Source organism: Saccostrea cucullata, unplaced genomic scaffold (assembly GCF_032062105.1).
Source record: "Saccostrea cucullata isolate Sc308-1 unplaced genomic scaffold, CSIRO_AGI_Scuc_v1 ctg911, whole genome shotgun sequence".
Taxonomy (NCBI): Eukaryota; Metazoa; Mollusca; class Bivalvia; order Ostreida; family Ostreidae; genus Saccostrea; species Saccostrea cuccullata.
In genome coordinates this window covers 7,624-27,806 of record NW_026940780.1, presented here as the reverse complement: position 1 = coordinate 27,806, position 20,183 = coordinate 7,624, and the positions used below count along the sequence as shown (strand labels likewise).

The following is a 20,183-nucleotide window of genomic DNA, read 5'->3' as shown; positions in this document are numbered from 1 at the left end:
AACTTCGATAAAATTGCTATAAATCGACGTAAAGCAATAAAATTATACATGATGGAAGCTTTATCTATTTCAAATCAGATCTGAAAAATACAAAGGAATATGATGTATACTTTCCAAAATATCAGATTTTAAACAATGTGCGTTTATGGTAGTCGTCGCACCTAAATATAACGTCATATGACGGATACGCACCGTCATACTTTTAAGAGCTTCCCCAAAATTTTATTTAAAAATATTTGTGATTCGCAAACACTTTCACCAATTCCACTTCCTCTCAGAATTTTTGGTACCATTATACACTCACTCTATTCATAATGAAGCCATTGACAATTTTTTTTGAACAGTAGCATAAGACAAACTTAAAAATTCACATGTCACTCTATACGTCTGTCTTTTTTTGACAACGTCAGACACCATTGAACGTTTCCGTCCGATCTCCTATGTTGCGATATTCTTGTCCTCTGCTGATCAATTAGTGACCAATCACCCGCCAAAAATTGCTAAAACCATCTATTAAGATGTCTCTTATTTACATTCTATATTCTGTAAGTCTGATTAAGAAACGTAACTCTCTCTTGTGATGGTTCCCATGTTTTGAAGGATAAATGCATTACAACTCCTTGAGTCGTTTTTTTTTTCATTTCGAAAATCCCTTTGTTCAATTCAACAGAGTAAAACAACAATGTTTATGATCACAAATACCAATGCCGTCATTTAATTTTCAAGTACAGACTAGAAAATGACGAGAATTGTGTTTTTAAAAAATTGGGATGCTAGGTGCATTTTTGGAATCTTTTTTAAAATGTGTTCGTCTTTTTCATGCTATGAAAAAATGCACTTCAAAACCTGACGTTCCGTTGTGACGCGGCGACACCCCCTATACTCTATGTTTTAAACATCCATAAAATAAATCCTAGTAATCATTGTTAAATTAAATTTTCAGTCTTAAATAGATTTATATTTGTGTATTTTTTGGTGTATTATATTTGATAATATGAAGCCAAATATAAAAGATATGGACACAGTGACATTACTTTTGGATCAACCCTCGTAACTTTACTTGTCATTGGTCATTTGCAAAATTAATGTGTTAAAAACATTCTGATTATTATTTCTGATAATATAAATAAGTATTCTAAAATTCACATCAAAAATATGCTTGAGTATCTGATTGACAAAATATATGTTGTATTTGGAGACCAGGTCTTCCAATGATCCAACACTCTATTGGAATTCCCATGGATACAAATTGCGTCCAGTAAATAATAATAGACCTATTTTTATATTTATACATGTACATATATGAAGTAGAATTTGTCCAAAATCAGCAGTCTTGTTTGAAGTCATCATTTTGTGAGTTCTATGGTAGATACAATGACCTTGTCAGCAAGTACAATTTGTAATAGATCTAGAGTAAAAAGGTTACTGGCGCTTTTCATACTAATTGTTAGGCCATTAATTAAACACTGAATTGACAACAGATTTTGCCGTTATTTCTCGATTATGACATAGGGCATACGGCGGGTCTGACCGGATGTTCACTCCTCCATGGCCCCTGATCCTACCTTTGAAGTATTGAGGGTCAGTGTTTGCTCCTCTCTGTAGATTTTTTATCTTGAATACTGTTTGTTTTCTCCATACGTTTCATTGTATGAAGATAATCCTACCACATCCCAGCAATTCTCTATCTGTTGTGCTAAATTGGGCTGCGATTATGGATTTATCCTTGAATGTTAAATGTTTGTTTAGAAAGTTTACATACTCTTTCTTGCAATGTGTATGTTAAACAATTTGTGATAAAGTTATTTAATTCTGTAACAATGTTTTGAAGAATTTTTAGTTAAATCCTATAAACTATGCAAACTTTCAAAACTATATACATGTGAAATACGCCCAAATAGGAAATGATTTGGTTCTCATCTCAATTTTAAAATATTCGAGTATTCAAAGCGAATGAATAAGTATCTCACGAGGAAGTTATTTGAATAGGGAAATATACAAATTTATTTTTGCTCATTTCATTTCACATGTTTCTAATTGAACATGTTTGGAATTGTTCTTATATGCTTCATTAATACCTTAAAGCCAGTGAAGTCTTCCTGTAGAGGGTAACTTAAACTTTCCATTTATTAATTTCAAATTTTTAATTGTTAAAATATGTTTTTTCATTATTAACTGTCTTTAACAGGATCAATATCATGACTTTTTTAATGGGTGAGCAATATCTCAAATTTAAATCTTTGCATCAATTCATATTTTTTTCATTGACTGATTATACTCTTTATTAAATTTTAATGAAAAAATATAGGGGAACGGCGTTTAAAACTTTACAAAAAGAAATAATTTCAGTTGTCATGGCCAAACCGATTTTCAAAATAAAAAAGATTATAGATATAGCACTATGTACAATCTACTTATGTATAATCTAATGCAATTGGACCAACCCAATAGAAGGAGGTTTTTATTTTTTTTTTTTCAGACAGACGGACATAAAACGGACACTTTACCAATGCATACGTTTCTTGTCTCTGAAGTACAGAACTAATTAATATATATGAATAAGAAAAAGATTTGGAACAGTGATCGATCAAAAAAAATCTATGTTTGCACTTCTACCAAATAAAAAAAATGTTCGACGGGGCATGAAGTACAGACCCAAGAAATTCCACATGTTCAAATGCGTAGAAGGAGTAAATATCCCCTGTTTACCTTGCATGCCCGCCATGGGCTCTGTGGAGTAATTAAATAGACTTACGTGAACTTTCCGTGGGCAAAAGCATACAAATTACACTGTAAGGTCATCATTCAAAAGGCCCAACCTACAATTTTGCCTATTTGAAACTAAAAACCCTTTGCAATAACTTTATGATTTCTTTTTTTTAATTGATAATACTAAAGATATATATGGAAATAATCAACAGTATGTAAGCTCAAAAGTCAATCAAACGATACGAAATTTAATCTGAAAAAAACGGACCCCCAAAATATCAGAGCTGCCATTGAGGAGTGAGCATCTCTTGCCGACCGGTCACACCCGCTTGTGCTCCTAGTAATGATAGAAGAAGAAACCTGGGGTAATCGTAATGTGTAGTGGTAATGCATTGTAATCATAACATTTTTTCAAAGTAATGGGATGTAATATGTAATGGATCCATCTTTCAATTACAAGTAATTGTAATGTTATTATGCATTACTTTTATAAAAAGGTCAGGTGAGTGTAACATTGAAATGGCTAAGTTAAAAGTTTTTTCACAAGTACAAAAATCTCCAAGGTCAAAAGGTCAGGGTTGTTGGTATCCAATAAAGGTCGTTCCATAAAGAATACATATGTGAAGTGTAAATGTCCTGGTCTCACTGTTCAAAAGATGTGTTCAAAGTAAAAGTTTGGAATTTTTGTATAAAAGTGGTACCCCAAAAAAGGTCTTGTCTCACACATGTGAAAACTGGAAGTCATAGCTCCACTAAATCAAAAGTTGTGGGCAACGTTAAAGTTTTTGCGATGCTGCTGATAATCTTCTTTCATCAACTTGTTTGACATTAATTTACCTCGTTTTAGATATTGTTCGTACGTAAAGCATGCTCTTGCGCATCGAATCAACTGAGAGATAAAAACCCGGTCGGCAAGCGATATAGGTATATTGTTGCAAAATTCATTTGTTTTGCTTATTGTCATTGTTACAAAAAAAAAAATAGTCTGTTGATTTCTTTCAAAGTGTTCATTGTGAGAAACATTTGGACTTCATTGTTGGCGTTCTAACACTCATACATAGCTTTATTGACTTGAACTTAAAAAGATAATCTAAGCAAAGATCAAATTTTGTATACATGTATTTGTAAAACCTTCTGCTATGTTTGTGTGCAAGATTTAAAACCTCTACAATCTTTAAAAACATATATATAATTTATTTTCTTTATAGTATTGGAGGTAACGAGGTTTGTTGCAATGGATATGTTTGGAATGATGACTGGAAGATATGTGAAAGTAGGAATTCGCATGCACTTTGGCTAGTTTTTCCGCAGTTCAAGCAACTTTAATCCATTTAACATTTTCTTGATAGCAGGGAATGAAGTACTTATACAAGACACTTTCTTCTAGCCAAGAGACATTCTTCAATCTAGCTTTCAAATATATTACTTAGACATGAGAATGTCTCTGATCATCTTAATCACAACAAATTGATTGGACAGAACAATGAATTTTGATAAAATGAAAACGTACTTATTGATGCAATGCCAATATCCAATTAAGATTAAATTCCTTATAGGTATAATAACAGAATTGTTTCCATCCTTATTGTTAAACTTCATACAAGTATTAATTGTTTTAAGCTTTAACTTCATATTAATCGTTTTAAGGCTTAATACGTTCCCAAAAATTTGAAAAATAGAAAACATAAATGTGATAAGCATTATCAAATACAGCTTGAATAATTAAATTTTTCTTATACCATCCTCTTCTAATATAATGGATATACCTTTTCAGCCATGAGTCTACTTTGCTCTGTTTTTTGCTAAACATGCAGATAACATAACACAGAGTTTGTCGAAATTATCATTAATATTTTTGGAGCAATTCTAACTAATGATTTGATGCCGGTATAAATTTTAAATCATTTATTCATTTGGTTTCGTTTGATATTAACAACTTTAAACTTTATATTATGCATCAGAATGCCCCATTGGTAGTTTCGGAGTGAATTGTTCCAAAATCTGTGTTTTTCCAAGTTATGGAGAAAACTGCCAAAAGGAATGCTCTTGTAAAGAGGATTTCTGTGACCCTTCCTATGGATGTCATATTTGTGAGTAGAGTGAATAATTAAAAAAATATCAATGATTTCATACTAATTTTTTTAAAACATCGATTGTTTACGTTCAACAATTCATTTTTTTCTACAGCGTCAATGGTGCAGGAAACAACACAATACTTCGTGGCTGGTACGACTGTGGAAACAAAACCACAAATCAGTACTGTAACAATAGAACATAAATCTACAGGGGAAAAACTCGAAACTCAAGCTTTAAACACTGTTGCTCCAAATACGTCTCCAAAAGATAACACTATGTTTTATGGAATGTTCACTCTAGTTGGTATTTTCGTGTTGTTTTTCGGTATATTTGTGACAGTGTATCTATATAAACATTGCTTTTTGCGAACAATAGAAGCAAAAAATATCAATACTGCTCATATGCTTCCAATCGATTACAAGCAACTTGACCTATTTACTTTGAAATCAAAAGAAAATGCTAGTAACGAAGGAAACGTTGTATGTAATGAAGATTATCTTCATCCCATATTTAATAGAAATTCAGAATATAATGAAATTGAAACAGTTAGTTCAAACAAATCTAGCTTTACCCCTGCTGAAAATGAAACTGTCTCATTAAACGATCTTCAAACACAAAGTTTACCTGAGGACATTTATCTTAAACCTCTCTCGCATCAGGTATATGTAGAGGTTATTGAAGAGAAAATAACCGAATTGTAGTCATATGCTGAATCATTTTTCAAATAAATGGGTATGTATATACATGTATTATAAAAGAAGTTTTGCAATACCTACGTCTATTTCTCATTCCATTATCTACGTCTAGATCGAAAAAGAGGAAAATACAAGTCATATATGTCACAATTTTCAGAGATCATATATATCAGGATGATGAATAAATCATGTTATCAAATGTTTACTTCTTAATAAATGGAATAAAGCTCAAAGAATGTTGCTTTTGCCATCATAATGGTTTTACATAAATTTTATCATTAGGTAGATAGATTTTGGGCATCCCGGTATAGATACATGTACAAGTGTCTGAGTCAATCTATAGCATTAGGTGGCATAGAATAGTTTCGGATTTAGTATCGGTCAAAAAATAGAAAAAATAGAGAAACCTCAGATTTGAATGCATATTATAGGTAATTTTATAGCTAGACTATTTTATTGGTGCATTTGGAGGGAACTGGTGGCCTTGTATATTTTATTGAAATATCACCCTTGTGTATCCCTTATACTGTATATACTATTATAACATGTAGAGAGAATTTAAAATTTTTCAAGGCACATTTTAAAAGCAGCTCAATATTAAGTAAACCGTCAGTCAAACGTTTTGATTGCAAAAAAAATATCCTCTGCCACCTTATTTAGTTTTACGTTTTCATCTACTGGAGTCTGATAAAATCAAAATCTTACAAACTATAAAATGCATAAAATTGTTATGGAAACAAAGAAAGGTAAGATTTCATTTAGGTATTCAAATTGAAGCATGGAGCCTGTGTGCTATAATATGGGTGTCTGGGTAGGATAAGTTAATACTGTTCATGGTAATGGTAATCAAATTTTAATTTAATCTTGAAATGTTTCAATTCTAATTCACATGTGAGGAAAACATCACCTACAGCAAATTGAAGTGAATGGTGAAAACAGTATTTTGAATGTTGGATTTAATGTTTCTTGTACTTCTTCACCAACCCAACCCACCTCATCTAATCCAATCAATTGTTAAAATAAATCATTAAAATTTAAACATAACTGATAATTTAACTATAAAAGAGACATGTATCTCTCAATTTAAAAAAACATTTTTCATTCTAGGCATTCTATTTAAAGTTTGTGTAACCTTCTACCCCTTTAATAAAAAAAATATTACAAATAAATAAAATTTTGCAGGGTAGCATCATTTTGTACGCATTTTCAATTTCTTCATTTGTTGTCTCTTTACTGGGAATAATGAAATAAGTGAATTTTTCAGCTGAAGACATTTAAAATAATAATAATGACAGTAAATATTGATGTTACAGTAATTGAAAGTAAATAGTGTTCAATAAATTATTCACTTTGTTTATTCAAATTTCTTATGTGCCAGTATTTTAGCTGCTTCTTTTATTTTCCCTAATAATTTTTCTGAGAGTTTGTTCCCAGGATTTTTTACGTCATATTCTTCGCCTGATGTTTGTTTCTTGTTTACGGCATTAAGTATATTTTCCAGAACACTTGCCATTTCATCTTGATCTTTAGCACATGACAAAATTGCCTCTTCATATTCTAGCTCTAGTTGTCTGCACATATCGATGGCCTTTTTACCCTTGTCTTTCGGTTTGCTCTCTTTACCTTCTGATCCAACTCCTCTGTCTTCTTTTTCGTATTCAATTCCTTCATTGGAAGATTCCTTCTCATCTGCTTGATGTTCAGGGTTCACCCCAAACACAACAAAAATTGCAAGTCTAGTACAACGTTCTAGTGCAATTATAGCATCGTCACCATGCAGGTTTAACAGGGTGTTTTGTATAGGAGAATATCCATCCAAATTAGAGGTATCTGTTGTTATTTCATCACTTTTCAACAACGCTAATATACTTAAAATTCTGCTGTATCGATGTTGTTTTGCTGCAATATTAAGAGGAGTTTCACCTTTATTGTCGTCTGTATTAATTTTTTTCATTGTTTTTGATTCTAATAGTAACGTTATAGTTTCTGAACATATTTGATCGTCGTTTTCTGAGCTCAAACAGTGGTGGAAAACCGTTGATCCATCTGCGTCTTTATATTTCATATGAGCATTTGCTTTAACAAGTTCCTCGATTAATTTCGTTCTCTTTATAGTACATCTAACGGCTTTCATAACTGGAGTAACATTTTTCCCATTTCGATGGTTAATATTTACTCCTTTTGTTTTAATAAGAGTTTTGATTAATTCACATGCGTCTTCATCCCGTCGAGGAGATTCGATGATAATATGCAATATTGAGTCGCCATTATCATCATTAAATCTGCCTACTGTACTTTTCAATTCATCCCTGTTTTCTTTTATATTTGATTTTATTTTTGTCAGTAGATTTTCATTTCTTGAAGCACATTCTCCAAGAAATGACATGAACAAGTGGGATTCATAGTCAGGTGTCTTATCATTGATCATGCTGAGCATCTTATATGTTAGATAATAGAGATTGTTTTTGGCGGACCAAAATGTGACGGGCAATCCTGGATGAGTACTGTCGTCATTTAAGTTGAAAAACATTGCAATCATATTTTGTTTTCTTTTCGATAGTTCTTTCATAAAAGTGTCTACGAATGATTCTTCTCGAAATGCACTGCAGCTGAATATTTGTGCTAACTTTTGATTAAATGCCTCATACAATAATCGCAATGCTAAAATGTGACATTTTTCTTCGCTTAATGACAGGAATTCTTGATTTAGTAGTACCTCTAATGGAAACCATTGAACAGTTTGCTTGAAATACTTGTCACAAAAATAAGTACCAACGGCATCAAATACACTATCATGAGTAAATCTGAAAATGGACTCTCCAACTTCCATTTCTCGCAGAAAAGCACCTGCTAATCTTTTTCCTGTGGTTTCCAATTGATTAAAATTCAAATTACTAAACTGATCTAAAATATCTTTCGATATCATCTTTAAAAATTTTTTGCATGATTCAGAATTTCCTATATTTAGTCTTTCGTGACTATCCTTTGTTTTCAAATGCCATTCATACAGGAGTACAAGGAAAAACACGGTTCTTGTCCTGTTGCTGGAGTCAGATTCTATCTCTTTTTCTATCTGCATTCTGAGGATATCAATCGGATGGGTAAAAAAACGAGATCCCCTTTTCCTATACTCCTTTTTGCAGGCATATAAATGGGCACAGAGTGGAAATCCAATCGGGCCTTTTGCTAATTTTATTTCCTTCATAAACTTCTCATCACATGACTGAAAATCTAGATGTAGCTGTTGTTTTGCAAAGTCTAATTGTCTTTTGAAAATTCTTTCCTTTTCTTCGTCCGTAATGCATATAATTTTCCGTTCAGTTTCGCTTAATGCAGGGGAAATAGCTACATCAATAATAAAATCTTCCTTAAAAACTGGAGGAGTCCATTTCATAGACTTGCGTGCTTTTTCAATTACACTACTTCTTGCAGTTATCAATAATTGGACTTTTCCTTCTTTATGCATTCCATTTGTTCCTTTGAATCTTTTAATATGATTATTATAGATGTCATCTAGTTTCTTCCACCATTCCTCTATTTCGTAGAAAAACGAATTTTCGAAAGATAAATTGTCAATGAAAAATAATGTGCTTTTTTTCTCTGAAAATTTTACAAAAGAAAAATCCTTGTGTGCAGATATTTTGCGTAAATCCCAATTTTCTTTTTTCTGAGCGTACATGAGCATTAGATGAACAGCGGCGTTTGTTTTTCCACACCCTGGAGGGCCAATTATGATAACTACACCATTTTTCTCAATAAGTTGTTTTGCTTTTTTATACATGCCAGTCTCTTCATAATATTTGTCGAAGATTTTGTAATTTCTCAGGTATTTCTTAGTGTCTTCTGAAAATCAATTTATTATAGTTTGAGTTTCATTGCTTTGGATTTTAAGATTCTAAGTGTTTTACCAACTTCGAAATTTTCAAGATAAATACTCTGAGTAATTGCTTTGCATACCTAAGTTTTCTTCCGCCAAGGTCTCTTCATCTTTTTGCATAACTAATACTGCAAAATGTCAAATATTTATCAAAATTATAATATTGTGAGGAATTGCATTTCCGAACCATATTTGAACGTTATTAATATGCTACATTATATGCAATTTATCTTTATGTAAAATGTATGCAATACAATGGTTAAAAGTGTAAGATTTTATGCTCTAATAAGCTCAGAGTCATTGCCTTTCTTTGAAATGTACTCACAAACATACTAGTATTTTCATATATCTTCAATATTTGGTAAAATCACATATTGTTGATAATAAACAGGCATGCAACGGTGCATAATTACCCGGATACTCACTCCACCATGGCACCCGATCCCACCTCTAACATTTTGGAGGTCCTTGGTTGATATGCTCCAAATTTTTATTTTTTAAATGGCTTTTGAATACAGTGACTGTCTGTTATCTCTATATATTTGACTTTTCTATATTTTTCTATTAAATATCGCTGCATGGTTTAGAGATGTGACAACTACAGGTTGTACTTAATTATGCATATACTCCAAATTACAATTTAATTATAAATTGACAGATTATAATATGCGCATAATTTTCCTTTTTTTTTTCAATCACACATCTATTCCATGAGAAACAGAAAATATACTTACAGCTAGTGTCCGTTGCAGTATCTTCAGAAATCGGCATACCAGCTGGATTCCGTCCTTAAAATAGTCAATAAAACATTTCTTGCATTTTTTTTTTCAAGTTAACATACGATAACTAGATTTAGAGATGCATATATTTAAAACCTTTAATAACGTGAACAGGATGAAGGAAAAGTAGAACATCATGTGCATTTAACAATTTTTATTCTACTTATACATGTTTGTTTAATTACAAACGATACATGTAACTAAACATATTTACAGAATTACAAGAAGATATAAGCTATATTTACTTTGTAATAAAAGACTTTAAGAAAATCAACATTCATTATTCAACGATTAATTTTGTCTTAAAGTTTTTCATAGAAAAAGACGTAAAAATTTGCTGGGAATATTTTTTTGAAAATTGTACAGAGATAATGAAACAATTAATTTTGAACTAGGAAAAAATCTCTGTGGATTTCAAAATTCAAAATTCTCAAAATCTTACAATGCCAAATGGTGAAAATATATGTTTTAGATAAAGAATAAACACATAGTATTGCTATTGCCTTGCAGTCATTGCAAACCGGAGGACCGGTGTAACGTTGAATTTTGACCCGGGTTGAAAATTGACCCGGGGGTCATTTTTCAACGTTGAATACTGAGACCAAAGGTGTTGAATATAGACCCTAATCCGTTGAAAACTGAGCCGGGTCGTGGAATTTTGATCATGAAACCGGTTCAAAATTCAACAGCATAAAAACATGATTGGGTTTTCACTACTGTGACTTAATTCATAGGTATGAGGCCCCGTTTTGGTATTTACTGGAAAAAGTAATATCTCCTAATTGAATAAATGATATCACCCGTTCCAATACATGATATCACCTGTTTGATTTGAATTTGTGATATCACCCATTCGAAAAGGTGATATCACGTATTCGAATTGGTGATATCGTCTAATCTATTGGGAGATATCACCTTTTCCCGTTGAACAGCTGTAGTCTTTTTTTGCTTACAAATTAATTTATTTCACTTATATATCATGTAAGCAATACGAAAATCGTAGAAAACGCATGAAAATTGGGTAGTTCGAATTTTTTTGTTTCTAGTGGTAATCTATATATTATAGGGATCATTCATAAATGACTGTTGTAAGAAACTCAAATAGGTAATATCACCTTTTCGAACTAGGTGATACCACTTATTCAAATAGGTGATAGAATCTACCCGTATAAGTAGAATTTTTAGCGAGGATTTAATTTTGGCATTATTAGCGAGGGTGCTGACATCGCTAAAATTAAATATCGCTAAATAATAATTGCTTGTTATTTGTAATAGATTCTTTAGTTAGCATTTTAAAATCGCTAAAATTACTTCTCGCTAAAAATAAAATACCAGATTTTGGGTAGAAATCGCTAAATTTGCGTCTCGCTAAAATTTCCACTTATACGGTATTCAGCACGAAAAGGTGATATCACTTTTTATTCTAAGCTCTCTGACTTGATCACATGATTAAGTATATAACAGCATAAAGACTTGAGTTACTATTTATAGAATATAAAATGCATATTGACTTCATGTTTTTTTCTTGTGATCATATGCTATATTGCAGGAGTCCTTTTAGAAAATTTCATGAAAGTGATTGACATCGACCCCCCCCCCCCCCCCCCCCCGGCCTGGTTTTCTCATAGAACACGTGTTAAAATGGAGATAATTTTGTTAAAAAAGAAATAGTATTGATTTCTCAATTTAAGAATATATAGAATATGACTTGATGATTCTGAAAAAAAATACTACAACTTGTATTAATAATTTTTAATGTTCCGTAATTGATGAGACGTAACAATGCCTCGAAGTCTTTAATTAGGATCTACGTGTACTTTATATTAAAACATTTTGGATATCTTTGTCAAAATACGAGACACAATCAAATAATTAAATTGGCAGTCTGAATAACTTAACCCTCTATAATTACTCCATCGATGAATAAAACGAAACACATTTATTTAATATAAACAGCAACAGCTTAATTCATGCTGATTCCTATAGTCTCTAAGTCTTGAAGAGAGAAATCTTGTGCCTTCTTCCCAAAATTTTCAAATTTTGTTTTGTCAATCTATGTGATAAAATGATTTATATTCGATAATAATGTGAAACTTTACATTCCTATTTCATTGAAATTACAACAAATTCTACTTTAATTTGTCATATCTCCCAGATTGCAATCATGGCAATTATTGAAAAAAAAAACATTGCATAGGAGATCATAGAGATAAAATTATGTAATAAGATGAGAAGTTTATCGAATAGGAATCGTATTTTTTCGAATAGAAATGGATGCTAGTATGTTTTCGAACAACTTTATTGCATATAAACCAAATAATTATCGAATAAAAAAAATTATCGAATAGGAATGACAAAATTAGCGAGTAACAACCGATTGTTTTAGATATTAATTACATCGAATAGGAAACGCGTGTTTTCGAGAAAAAAATGTAAATTTTATGATATATGAATATATTGTCACATTTTCTGTAATTGGAATAGCAATTCATTGAATACAAATAACTAATAATGGAATAGAAATAACAAGTAATCAAATATAAAATTCACATTCTATAGAATAAGAATAATCTCATTCTCAAGGTTATGGTCCGAAAGCGATCAAGCCGAGACAGTCTACCGACAAATAAGTTAATTGTTACAGGGATTTCAACAATTCATTTAAAGTCAGCATTACTTACATGCTATGGTCGCTATATTGCTTTTTTCACAAATATAACCAATCATTGGAATCATTTTGGTCGATGTGTTCATTCTTATTTTTAGGCTATAAATTTTGTTTTTTTATACTTAATTTGACTAGATGGGATGTTCCACCCACCTGATCAATATATATAGGGCTACTTTCTAGATTGCAGATTTTTAAGATTTTTGTTTTATGCCCTATTCTTTGTTTTATAGTTATTAATGGATGACATGGATTTTGGAAAGTATTGTCAAAAATAAAGTTGTCATGCTTGAAGATAACTAAAACCGTGCACTGTTCAAAATGTACATGTATACACGGGATGATACTGTATGTTTATTTCTTTTATTCTTGAAAATGGATAAAAATTGAAACCGAAATATAAATAAAGTGATACTGATAAATCCCGTAAAACAACTTCCCAGCTAAAAAAAATGTTCAAACTTTGAGGTGGTGTCAATTCAACAGGGTCAATTTTCAACTTGTTGACTTCAGGTATAAGAAAAAAATATCAAGCTGTTGAAAAATGACCCCGGGTATAAATTCAACGACTTTTGGTCTCAATATTCAACGTTGAAAAAAGACCCCGGTTCAATATTCAACGTTGAAAAATGACCCCCGGGTCAATTTTCAACTCAGGTCAATATTCAACGTTACACCGGGCTGCTCTATACATACAAATTTAAGTGTTGGTGTATGGGAATTGATGTTATTCAGAATTATGTTTTCTTAACACTTAAAAGATTTGATGTTATTCAGAATTATGTTTTCTTAACACTTTAAAGATTGTTAATAAGAATGTATTTTCCTGAATAATTTATGAGTACATAATATATTTACTATCATAAAGTGAATTTGTTAATATATATATATATATATATATATATATATATATATATATTGATATATATATATATATATATATATATATATATATATATATATATATATATATATATATATTGATATTTAATATATAAAGTTGCTTATCACTTACTATGGTAACCGAAAAAACGACAGGTCTCCTTTTTTAGAACATCTAACTTTACTTATCGCGTAAAAAAGAAATATACACATAGCATAATTATAATGACAAAGCTTCATATACTTTTAAATTAATTTTTTTTTTTTTTTTTTTGGGGGGGGGGGGGGGGGGTAGTATTTAAAAAATATACAAAGACACGTAAAATCCTACCTTCTTCTTCCAACTGCTTGAAGTCAATTGGCTTTACATCATTTTGATGCTGATCTAATAATTATCATTTGAAGAAATATAACCTTTAGGTGAATAAGCTTTAATAAATTATTTAAAGTGATTTTAAATGCATTACAGCATTCACATTTTTGAAAACTTTATAAGTTTTAAAAAGTTTATTTTATCATTTACATACTATCAGCTTTATTATTTTCTATAAAATGAAGATCTCTTTCTATAAAATATATAAAATATAAGCGACTGGGGAAAATTATTTTAAATCATCGGTTTTCTCTGTATTTGATGAATTTCATCAAATAATCTGAAACACGTTCTCAACTCCATAGAATATAGATTTCATACTATGTAAAAACATTTTTACTACTAATGTTAATTAATTATTGTTTTATTAATAAATCAATAATGGAATTCGAGTTGCATTTTGAAATTATCAAATATCATTTGCATCCCATCTTCAAACATTTTACAAGAAAAAATATGTAGTAAATACTTCTATTAAAAAAGAAATTACATGTACCCAATGTAATATGTATTGTTACATTTTGGAAAAGGGTTATTTCTATCTTATTCACAAAACAATGGTAGAAATATACTGGTACTACAAATATGATAAAACACTGAACATACAATTCAAATTGAATTAATATTAATTTTATCCTTACCTTCTTCCGATGATGGTGCATGATGTTTTTCATTTTTAGGTCGTCCTGAAAGTTTCATTTGATTTAATTGAAATGGGTTTATATGAAGAAGGATATGGAAATAACGAACAGTATTCAATCTCAACGTCCATTAAACATTAATTTTAATAATATTATTAATATTAATAATATCAATTTTTATAACATGTAAGTTTCAGTTACTTCAAAAATCAGGTTTGGATTTGTCTATTTTACTTTTTTATTATTTTTGCACGTGTTACCTTCTGCTTCTGAAGTTTCTGCAATGTCTAAAAATAAAAATAAAAATAAAATATGAGCAATTTACATATCTAAAAAAAAATGATTTTATCAGTCGTTATTCATTATAACAGACAATTTCAGTTACAATGCCAAGCATTTACAAATGGGAAAGCGTATACCAACTCAAATCAATGTTCAATAAAAGATAAGTCATAATATTTCGTTTAATTATTTCTTGCACTAATAAAAAAGTAGAAACCCTACCATCATCTGGTGCTAAGGGCACTGACTCTGGAACTGTTTCAACTCTCGATTCCTGTCCTAAAAATTAGTTTTCAAACGTAGTATAAAGTCAAGTTGAGTTGTTATTAGTTACATTTTTTTATCTTAAAAAAGGCTGAAACTAATTTCATCTATAGTGCTGTCCTTAATAGCAGTATATATATACATGTACCCAGTTTGTGTAAATTAGCTTTAAAAAAAGGAAAAAAATATTCTTCAGTAAAAAAAAAGTCTACAAAAACTTCAGGATAACTAAAAAGTCATAAAAAGGAAATACCCCGGTAGTCAATCAAAATATATGGATTTTGATTACGTAAAAATACATACGCAGGCTGTTCAATAAATAATGTCCTCGGTGCTCAGAAAGAAGCAAACAGCGCTTTTCAATGATTTATTCTTCATGATTTTACTTATTAATCTCTTTTAATTCAAACATATTTCTATAATATCTTTCATCCATGCATATCCATGAGTTGTTTTAGAACTCATTTTTGGGTATGACCCTCAGTATACTGGAAAATGGCAGATCCAATGATTTTCTGGACTTGTTTCTTTTCCTTCTGAAAGGTGTTTTTTTTAAGTTTGGCAATAGAAACAAGTCAAAAGGTCAAAGATCTGGCAAATAGTGTTAATGTGAAAAAACTTTAAATTTCTGTTTATCCTGAAAACCCCTTTAATCTTCAGGGCATGCGGGTTTGGACACTGTCATGAAGAAATTCAGTGTAGTGCATTCCTGATTCTGGATCCTTGCTCAAAAAAACCTTTCGATCGTTTTGCAAAAAAAAAAAAAACTGCTTTCTAGACTCCAACAGATATTAAACTGTCTCCCCGAATACGAATTTGAACAACATACCACTAATATTTAAGAAAATTACATATTAATCTGTCTTTGTGTTCTTGCATACCTTTGCTTTTGTAAGACCTTCGCAGATTTTATCAAGTTCATCTAATGGTAAATTTTGTTTTGATGATTTTAAGCAATAGATTCATGTTCCAATATCTGTTTAAATATAAAACAAACGTGGATAACTACAATTACTGATATTTTAAAATAATTGTTAAGACATTCCTACATGCTGTCGTTTTCACTCATTTTTTAAAACAAAGGGTGACCTTTGAGTACCTTTTTTTTTTTACTGTCAAACGTTTCTTTAAAACAGTATTAATTACTCTCGATATGATGTCTATCAAATTTGCTATGTGTCTTAAAGTCAATCATACATGTACATCATCAAATATTATTTGTTGAAATTTGGCAAGCAGTACATACGTTTTTTAATTTTTATTGGCCAGGAGGGCATCCGTTTTGACGCCCATTATATAATTTTTATCATTGAAATAAATCTGCTCATTTGTCTATAAAACAGGCATGGGTTGATGTAAATGACACATATTTCAGTGAATATTTCTTTGGAATTTTTAACAAGTTTTACAGCAGCTTTAATGTAGCCTTTGTTTTCACTCCAGTTTACTTATTCGTTACCATTCATTTATAATGCAGTGTCTCGAATAGCCCTTGTTTCCCAGCTTCTCACGATGAAACTATGTGATGAAAAGTGGTCACATAAACTATTATAAATTCAGTAAAGATACAATAATGAGAGAAACTCAAGTTTAATGTCATATGATATCTGTATCTCTCATACAGTTCAGGACATTATTTATTGAACAGCCCTCCTAACTTTTAACTGGGTACATTCTCAAAATAAAATTATATAATTTTTTTAATTGCCTTATGATGGTTTATTTTCAAACTCTTACCTTTCGTTTCTTGATTTTCAGTTACTGCTTCGTCTACAAAGTCAAGAATATGAGCAGTTCACATTACATCTCAATTCCTTTTTAATGCAAAACAAAGTATATATAAAGCGTAACTTTGGAAACGAAGCACTATCAATTTGACAAAAGGGAGGTGAAAGATGAGAAATTATAAAACTCCATTTTTTTTCTAAATGAAATAAATGATATATGGACCTTACCATCATTTGGCACCAAGTGCATCGACTCTTGGGCTGTTGGAATACTCAATTTTTGTCCTAAAATTGTAGTTTTTAGGAATATGAAAGATTTATGTTAAACTTACTCTTTTTTCTAGGTAAAAAAGCAAAAAAAATATAACTTAGCTTTACCCTATAGTCTTGTGTCTTTTGTAAAATATAAAGGAATTATCAGAAAAGTGTCTTCATAAACGTTAAAAAAAATGAGTTCCAAGGAAAGACATGAAAATAAATAAAGTCTCAACAAGAAAATAGTCAAACAAATTAGAGTCTAAAGCTGTGTGATGTTTATATAGAAGCAGCATTATCTTTCTTGTCCACCTTTGACTCTAGACAAATATAATTTTTTTTCTTAAATGGACACAATTCAACATGATTATTATTATAATTACTAATTACTAAATGCTTGTATCTTCAACAATACCTATTCAGCTTGTTCTAAACATTTGAAACTTTACATATAAGAATATATATGTCTTGCATGAGATCTTGCAACTCTTTAGAAATACCCCACCCTATTTAAATAAGGTTAAGAAGTAAAGCAGTTGATTTTAGTGTCATACGCCTAAACTCGCATGAAAGACGCAATTCTTAAAATCAACTTACTTTTACTTTTCCTTCTTCTGACGAAAATGAAGAGAATCCCAGCAACAACACCACATATAACAACGAATATCAATACTACAACTCCACCTATTTCACCACTGAAGGATAAAATACATGAATCAGTAAAGTGATAGAATTTTTTATGGGTAATAAAGATTTACCCGGTATTTCCTTACATGTAACTTTTTTTTTACTTACGGTGATAAGGCCTCTGAATCGTCATCCTGGAGAACTGGTGTTGTTGTCACTTTTGTTCGTTTTGCGTATACAATTTCATAGCATGATGGATCTTTAATAAAAAAAAATCAGACACGAGATAATTTTTTTTCAAATATTATTAGAAGTCAATGGTACACAATACTCAATAAGTAATCTACATTGAAATCATATCATTGAAATAATAAAATGGGTTACACAAAATGTATAATCCCTATAGTTTGTTTTATTTTCACATTTAGAATGTAGTTCGTCAGATTATACTTATAATTTTTATTCTTCCTGTGCGTAATTCTTTTTATAAAAAATAATGCTCATATAGTCTTAACATAGATAGAAAACTACCCTATATGTACAAACATGTATATACACAAAGGTGACAGAGAATAAGGCACCAGACAAATATAATATTTCTATTATAAAACATAGCTATATAAATTATTTCTATTATTTATATTCTCCTTTCATAGGCATTGATAATTAGTATTATATTTAACAAGTAATTGCTTAGTTTGATTACAAGTAAAATCAATAATACAATTATTACATTTATAGGCGTCAGTTGAAGGATATAGTCCTGGACAGCTTGGTGTATGGTTTGTACATCTCAGTTTGTAGTGATCTTGTATTCTCTTGCCTTGAATATTATATTCTGTGCAAAAGCCTAAAAGAAAAGTTGAAAAAATGCTTATCATGTTATTCATTTTAGTATAATATTATCATATTTGTTATAAGGATAGAAATAGATATGCTTTTCTAGTTAAAATAAAGTAGCAATATTGTAAATTACTATGTTGAATTTATGAATCGGTCATATCATTTGATAATTTAGTAAATAAAAAATATGATATATTCTCCGGAATCTTATACCTTTTATGTTCCACTCTGGCGCACATACTGAGATTGTTGCGTTTACAAATACATTAATAACGCAGTGGTATTTGAATTTTGATTCATGTGAGCAGGTTTGTCTTTCTGCATAAAAAGAACAGTTTTTAAGCTTTGCTGCTTCCTTCACCTCAGCCTCGGTTGTTGGGCAAGCATCAACAACTTCTACTGTTTGCACCGATTCTGGACATTCTTTGAGTTGGCTTTGAACAAGCAGGAACTGAATGAAAACGCATCAATTTGTTAACCTAAAAATAAATCTCTCTCTCTCTCTCTCTCTCTCTCTCGTGTACTGTTGTATATATTGAAATTTGATAGCATTTTACAAACTGAAAAAAAAAATTGTCGTATTTAGGTATATAGAAATCTTCCACACAAAACTTCCAATAGAATATTTATTTTTATAGTAAACTGGTAAACATCATCACATAGGAATAAATAATAAATTACAAGCTTAAACCTCAGACAGTTTACTACACATACGTAATTAGTTCATTTTCTCCCAGTTAGGAATTATTTTCTAGATTGTTAACTTTTCTCAAAGCACAGAAGTTCATACACGAAGACGTTTAGCTAAAGTTAAAATTAAGATGTAAGAACGATCTATGAAAAAAATACTAAAATGAAGCCTTTTAGATAAAATAAAAAAAATTATTAAATGTACGGTAAAAATATTTTCAATGAAGAATCAATTATAAGTACATTGTAGCAAATATTACAGTTACATGTAACATTGAAGAGATAATTAGTTTACGATGAAGGAATTTGCTAAATGATATAACTCATGAAAAATGTCCTTTTTATCATTTTAATTTATCTCAAATTGAATATTTAAAAGAAATATATTACTATGGGAAACCCAGTGTTTAAAAACTATATAACCTTATAATCTATATCAGTTTTCCATTACAAGAATAAATCATTTGTAGTTTTTTAAAAGTGTTTCATAATAACGAATGCCTGTGAAAGCACATCCTATACATACAATGTAGTTAACTTGCTATTTATTGATTACGGAGTATGCTCACTATCATATTGTTTTTTTTATTATTGTATATATGTTTAGTAAATGTATTATGTAACCTGATGAGTCGAATGACGCAAAGAAATAAGAAATGAACTTGAACTTCAAAGAAAACAAAAAAGGAAAATAAGAAGTCCTCACCTTTAAATCAAGCTGAAGGAATAATATAATTAAACAACTTATTATCCAGTGCTTCATGTCTTTCTCTCACATTCGCGTTTACCTCAGCT

The 20,183-nt window shown here is 30.2% G+C and overlaps 1 protein-coding gene across 1 annotated transcript; it reads right to left on the bottom strand.

Annotated features, from left to right (window-relative positions):
* Window positions 1-6,132: 6,132 nt before the first annotated feature.
* On the bottom strand, window positions 6,133-20,183 carry LOC134256311 (uncharacterized). The gene is made up of 14 exons (XM_062738967.1): window positions 20,095-20,183; window positions 18,912-19,149; window positions 18,589-18,705; window positions 18,024-18,114; window positions 17,795-17,923; window positions 17,306-17,313; window positions 16,984-17,016; window positions 15,205-15,261; window positions 14,961-14,987; window positions 14,701-14,742; window positions 14,018-14,071; window positions 10,092-10,145; window positions 9,438-9,485; window positions 6,133-9,323 (listed from the first exon to the last, which is right to left on the bottom strand). Exons 1-14 carry the CDS (start codon window positions 20,149-20,151, stop codon window positions 6,835-6,837), a joined length of 3,444 nt encoding a protein of 1,147 aa, XP_062594951.1. The 5' UTR covers window positions 20,152-20,183; the 3' UTR covers window positions 6,133-6,834.

What these genes read in the sequence shown, in the direction of transcription:
- LOC134256311 (XM_062738967.1), bottom strand. Translation starts at nt 20,151, where the DNA reads ATGAAGCACTGGATAATAAGTTGTTTAATTATATTATTCCTTCAGCTT. An exon ending in CAAGCAGTTGGAAGAAGAAG is followed by an intron (nt 10,146 to 14,017) that starts GTAGGATTTTAC and finishes GACTATTTTAAG; the next exon opens with GACGGAATCCAGCTGGTATG. An exon ending in TACTGCAACGGACACTAGCT is followed by an intron (nt 9,486 to 10,091) that starts GTAAGTATATTT and finishes GACATTTTGCAG; the next exon opens with TATTAGTTATGCAAAAAGAT.